Source organism: Calidris pugnax, unplaced genomic scaffold (genome assembly GCF_001431845.1).
Source record: "Calidris pugnax isolate Ruff unplaced genomic scaffold, ASM143184v1 scaffold140, whole genome shotgun sequence".
Lineage (NCBI taxonomy): Eukaryota > Metazoa > Chordata > Aves > Charadriiformes > Scolopacidae > Calidris > Calidris pugnax.
Window position 1 is genome coordinate 560076 of NW_015090896.1, and position 6585 is coordinate 566660.

Consider the following 6585-nt stretch of genomic DNA (forward strand, 5'->3'; position numbering starts at 1 on the left):
ACCTGTGACTTAAGAGACCGACCCCCACCTCTCTACACCCTCCTTTCAGGGAGTTGGAGAGAGCAATAAGGTCTCCCCTCAGCCTCCTCTTCTCCAGGCTGAATAACCCCAGCTCCCTCAGCCTCTCCTCATAAGACTTATTCTCCAGACCCCTCACCATCTTTGTTGCCCTTCTCTGGACCCGCTCCAGCACCTCAATGTCTTTTTTATGGTAGGGGGCCCAAAACTGGACACAGTACTCAAGGTGAGTACACCTTTCAGTATCGTTTGAAAATCAGTATCTCTGAAGAAGTACTAGGACCAGAAAAATAGAAATGTAAGAGTTAATCCTGTACTGTGTATTTAAGAAAATCTTTCGGACTACTTCCTTTTTTCTTTGGAGTTCTCTGGTGGTGTCTGAAGACAAGTCCACCTCTTCTCTTCCACTGCAGTCCTTGCTCCTTCCTCTGCCTGCATCTACTGTTGCACGTAGATGAAGTGCTGTTCCCTCACTCTTCCAGTTAATAATGGCAATTTTATTTTTTTTTCCTTCCAAATCGCAGACAGACCCCAAGCAAAAGCCAAGGAGAGACTTGCACTGTTGGGTTTTACTATCATCTGGTAATTGGGAGTATGTTTTAGCAGGCTGAAGCTGGTGTTGCAGCAGTTAAAGGGAGCTCTGCAGAGGCAGCAATGCTGCAGGAGACAAAGGGTGCTAATTGCTCCTCCTCCTTCCCGTGTAACGGGAGATGATAACTGGATGACATAACAGTATCCTCTGCCTCCTGTTATAAATGGTGAGGAGAGCAGGTTATGGCCAGCATTAAATTACCAAAGTGGGAGATAAATCAGGCTGATGCTCTTCCATTCCTTTTCAGACTGGGGATATCAGTGACAGCCAGTCTCTCTCTCTCAAAAAAAAAAAAAAGCATACCACAGAGTTCTGATTTTTACCTTCTCTACGTCCTATCTGGCAGGAGGTATTTGTCAGCTCTATTCTATATCTACACATTTTATTTCACTGTAAACTAATTGCACACAATCATATGAAATCTGCTGTAATTTAACGTAGGCACCCCAAAAACCTATTTAAAAAAAAAATAATCACTGTTGGTGCATTAAAAGCATGAGCTGGGTCCAGCCGGCCTCCCTGATATGATCCAGACCTCCTTTCATCTCTGCCTGTGACGTGATTGCTGGAGGCAATTTCACTTTGCATCTGGGAGAACCTCTGCTTTTTATAAAGTGTAGATTTTATATGTTCAGAGAAGCTGTTTTGAGGCTAATGAATAACGAAATAAGCTTATGACAGGGTTTGTGTGGGACTGTCCGGATCCTCAACACAGGTAGTAATTGCTGTTCTTAACGATGGAGACACACAATGTGTACCTTTACCAGCATCTTTTTTTTTTAGGCTGCCACCAAAAAGGAACAATTTGGCTGTCTCCTACACCACACATCCTGTGCCTTCGATTATACAGTAGTGTTGTGAATCACGTCAGCTTGTTCATCTGATGGAAACACTTCACTCTCAGAAAACCCTTCTAAATCAATCCCATTTTTCCATTGGAGCAGGGAGCTCCTTAAATGAGCAGATACCGGTCAGGAGGTGTAAGGTGAGAGGCAGTAAGTCTCTGGAAGAAAGGAAAGAGGAAAAGAAACTGAATTCTGATCAGAGCTGTGTAATTAATGAGTGCTAAACCAGCCTTCCTGAATTGACATGGGTTTTTTGTGTATTCTGTTGCTGCATAATTTGACTGTCATCTTTTCTCTTACTTTCTGTGATACCTGCTTTATCCTCTACCTTTTTGTCTACATGAGATTTTCTTTGAACACAGATGAGTGGAGTTTTTTATGGCAGCCGTCTGAGATCCCTGCCGGCTCCAGTGGCACACAAATGCATCCCAGTCTGTACTGGAACACCTCAGCTGAGGATTTACTTAAGGTCTTGTTTGTTTTCTCACACCTGTGTCATCTCAGTGCGTAGGAACTAAAAAAATCCACCTTAAAAGCAGCTGCCTGTTCTTCTTCAAAAGGTTCTTATATTTCATTTTAGCTTCTTTGTGTCTGGAGCTTTTAGGGGCAAATTTGATTGCTATTCTGCTGCTCTTCTAAAGGATTTAATCCTGCTGTTAAAATCAAAACATGTAAAGGCTTTAGAGGTCCTTTCCCCCACGCAGGTTTCTGCCAGCAGGTTTTGTTGTCCGTAAGGAATATGGGACAAGGATGCTCTGACAGAAGATGCAGCCCAACCAAGCTGCCATCCTGCTGTTGAGGACCATGAGATCAGTTCCCTGCAAAACTTTAGGCAAGGTTCTACAGGAAGACAACAGGATCCCCGGGAGCCAGCAATGGGCCTTTGTGGCCAAGAAGGCCAGTGGCACCCTGAGGTGCATCAAGAAGAGTGTGACCAGCAGGTCCCCTGAGGGCATCAGGAAGAGTGTGACCAGCAAGTGAGAGAGGTCATCCTGCCCCTCTGCTCTGCTCTGGGGAGGCCCCATCTGGAGCACTGGGACCAGTTCTGGGCTCCCCAGTTCCAGAAGGACAGGGAACTGCTGGAGAGGGGACAGCAGAGGGCTGCGGAGATGATGAGGGGCCTGGAGCATCTCTCTGCTGAGGAAAGGCTGAGGGACTTGGGTCTTTTTTGTCTGGAGAAGAGAAGGCTGAGGGGGGATCTGATCAACACCTGTAAATTCTTCAAGGTTGGATATCAAGAGGATGGGTCCAGACTTTTTTCAGTGGGGGGTGGGTGTCAAGAGGACAGGTCCAGTCTTTTTTCAGTGGTGCCCAGGGACAGGACAAGAGGGAATGGGCACAAACTTGTTAATAGGAAGTTCCACCTCAACACGAGGAGGAACTTCTTTCCTGCGAGGGTGGCAGAGCCCTGAAAGAGGCTGCCCAGAGAGGTGGTGGAGTCTCCTTCTCTGGAGACATTCAGACCCTTCCTGGACACGTTCCTGTGAAAACTGCTCTGAGTGGACCTGCTTTGACAGGGGGGTTGGACTAGATGATCTCCAGAGGTCCCCTCCAACCCCATATCATTCTGTGATTCGATGTTCTGCTGTGTGCCCCTGGGGAAAATGTATCTCATGGCTGTTTGATGTACCTGGATTGTGTCCTTCATGTGCCAGGTGGTGATGTGGGACCAGCCCAGAAGCAGCAAGCCCTCTCTGAAGGCTGGGCTTGTCCAAGGCTGCAGTTAGGACAGTGTCACCTTTTTCCAGCCTGGACTTGTGTGAGGATTCCTCATTGCTGAGGCTGCTCGTTAACCTTTGATTTTGCCTGAGATAGAGCCAAGTCCTGTGTCTGACCCTGGGTATCGGGTGGCTGGGGCTCTCATGCCAAGTTCCTGCCAGGGTGCAGGGTGCCAATATTCAGCAATTTTTTCACAAGTGTTTGGCTGCAGGAAGCTCAAAAATTATATAACAGGAGGTGCTGATAAGACCTTTGAGCTCAAGATGCTGTGCTGGTTCCAGGAGGTGCTTTTGGAGCAGCAACTGTGGTGCTTTACGTAGAAAAGAACCAAGCTGGAAATGTTAAATTGCAATTTTAGCCTTAAAGCAGCTTCATCATCTGGAGTTGGTGGACACTCTTGGCCACCTTTGTCTTGTGGAGAGTGATATGAACTCTGCTGTCAGCACAGATCGAGGTTTGAGCCTTTTTTTTCCCCTAAATCTGCCGATGTAGGAGTATTTCTGTTTTAGAATGTCCCCAAGGGAGTGACATGCCATGCTTTTGCTCGCTATGAGACTGAAGCTATTTGGGAATGCAGGACGTTTTATTATAGTACCTACTGCAGACGTGTTCTCTGCTGGGTCTGTGAAATAATTAAAAGCTATAATCACCTGTTTTTCACCATGTGGACTTATTTTTGTGCTGTTTGTTGAGGATGTGGATAAACCACACGAGGAACGGTTGTTGAACAATTCCTGTCCCTCAAGAACCAGTGTCACCTGGTAATTTCTTTCATTGTCTAAGAGTTTTATCTGCTCACTGGGTAACGAGCTTCTGGGAGCTGCTGCAATGAGACACTGATTTCAGGCAGCATCAAAGGTGTGGGGGGAAAATAATCAGTCAACAGACCTATAAATGTGTACTAAAAGGTACTTTTCAGGGATATACCTTATAATATCTCTAACAGAACATCTGAGAGGTAGGGGATGAGGAGCACACAGCAGAGAGTGGCCAGGCTTGGTTTTTGTTCTTGACCAGCATCTCTTTTGCCACTTTTTTTTTTGTTGGAGACTGGATATGATGCTGGATTTGATCTGATTAGTATGAATAGACAGATTCCTGCATGAACAGAAGTGATTATGCCAATAGTGACAACTGTGCTTTCCTCTGTGGTGCAAATGGAATAGGTCACCAATATCTCTGTGTTGGTGCGTGCATTATTCTGAACATGGAAGTTCCTTTCCCCTAGTATTCTGTGCTGTTCCTCTTCCTACTATATTATGGTGTTGCTCTGTTTTTTGATCCAAAGCCTGTATGTTCTTTTCTTTTTCAGACAGATGAATGGCGTCTGAGCTGCATCAATAAGGAGTTCTCTGTCTGTCCCTCCTACCCTCCAGTTGTCATTGTCCCCAAATCCATTGATGATGAAGCCCTTCGGAAAGTTGCCATGTTTCGTCACGGCAGTCGCTTCCCAGTCCTCAGCTATTATCATAAGAAGAATGGGATGGTGAGTTGCATTTGAGTAGTGGTTGTACCTGAAGGAAGTGTGTGAGTCTGTTTGTTTAATGACAAAACAACTTGTGCTCTAAACTTCATACAGTTTGTGAGACGTGCAAACCTCATGAAGTTCAACCAGGTCAAGTGCAAGGTCCTGCACATGGGTCAGGGCAATCCCAAGCACAAATTCAGGCTGCATGGAGAACGGCTGGAGAGCAGCCCTGAGCGAGAAGCTCAACAGGAGCTGGCAGGGTGAGGGGAGGGATTCTGCCCCACAGAAATGTGAGGTCACTACTACTCATGGTGCCCAGGATTGCAGGGGTCTGAGCTGCTTTATGCACGGGTCCATGTCAAAGAGTCCTGCATGGACCCACGTGTCCTGGCTGCCCTGCCAAAGGGCTGCTTCTCCCAGGGGAAAGGGGATTGCCTGCACCCCTCACAGGAAAGAAGTTCCTCCTCTTTTTTAGGTGCTGAGAGCCTGGCCCAGGTTGCCCAGAGAAGCTGTGGCTGCCCCATCCCTGGAGGGGTTCAAGACCAGGTTGGAGGGGGCTTGGAGCAACCTGGTCTGGTGGGAGGTGTCCCTGCCCATGGCATGGGGCTGGAACTGGATGATCTTTAAGGTCCCTTCCAACTCTCACCATTCTATGATTCTATACATTTGCTCCTTTTATTTTTCAACTTATTAAGTGTGTGCAGTAGAACTGGTTCTGGGTGATGGGATGAGTAATCTCCATCCTAGAAATAGCTATTAATCCGCCTCTTTGGGAGCGTACGTGGCATGAGCTTACAGCAGTGAGAGCAAGATGAGACTTGCAAAGCCACTGCTGGCACCCTCACTGGCTTTGTCTGCCAAGAGGCTTCAACTGGAAGGATGGCAGAAAGCACATTGTCCTGTCTCAGGGTGGTGGGCTGTCTCCTTCCTAATGGAGTCACGATGGCGGGGAGCGTGCCCAGAGCCAGCCCTGCTTCTGCCCTGGAAACTGCCGAATGAGGGATCGGAACAATCTGTTCCCTGAGCCTGACAGTTTGACGTGTTTCAGGAGCAGCAAATCCTTGGTGTTACGCAGCCTTCACCACCTCTCCACGAGCCAAAAACCTAATTGAGCGACTGATACGCCGTAATTAAGAAATGCGCTTTATGAAATGGTTGAGTAATTCTTTGGGATCTCTCGCTGATGCAACCGGGCCTGAGGATGGTGGGATGTCCAACCTGCTGCTTGTAAACTCCATCCAGGCTCCTCAATGGAATGCTCTGATGTGTTCTCACCTCCTGTTGCCAGGAGTTGTAAGCCCTGAATTAGGGGACGTCCAGTCTGACTTAGCAGTTTTGCTTTGCCTTAAAATCAGCCATCCCCCAATTTCCTGGCCTTCTGCTTTTTCTTGGCTTGAATGAAAACCGCTGAAGGAAGATTTGTTCAATTATCTCCCCAAATTGTGTGTGTTTCGAGTGTGAGGAGTATAAAAGAGGGTTTGGCTGGGAGTGTTTGAGCAGGTGACAGTAACACTGCCTGTCACGTTGCTCTCCTGGCTCCGAGTCCTCGCGTGTCGCTGAGGTTTCACAGAATCACAGAATCTTCTAGGTTGGAAGGGACCTTAAAGATCATCTTGTCCAACCGTCAACCTAACTGACAAAAATAGACACCTACACAACAAACAAGCATCACCATCACTAAACCATACCTCCCAGCACTGCATCAACCCGTCTTTTGAACACCTCCAGGGATGGTGCCTCAACCACCTCCCTGGGCAGCCCATTCCAATGGCTGAGAACCCTTTCAGTGAAAAAATTCTTCCTAATATCCAGCCTGAACCTCCCCCCAGTGCAACTTGAGGCCGTTTCCTCTGATCCTGTCGCCTGTGACTTGAGAGAAGAGACCGACCCCCACCTTTCTACACCCTCCTTTCAGGGAGTTGTAGAGAGCGAGAAGGTCTCCA

At 47.4% G+C, this 6585-nt stretch overlaps 1 protein-coding gene across 1 annotated transcript in view; it reads left to right on the forward strand.

Moving 5' to 3' along the window:
• MTMR9 (myotubularin related protein 9) overlaps window positions 1-6585 on the forward strand; it is a 28781-nt gene that overhangs the window by 8297 nt on the left and 13899 nt on the right. The window contains exon 4 of the mRNA XM_014948395.1: window positions 4487-4660. Within this exon, the coding sequence (XP_014803881.1) occupies window positions 4487-4660 (174 nt within the window). The remainder of the gene's footprint in view (window positions 1-4486; window positions 4661-6585) is intronic.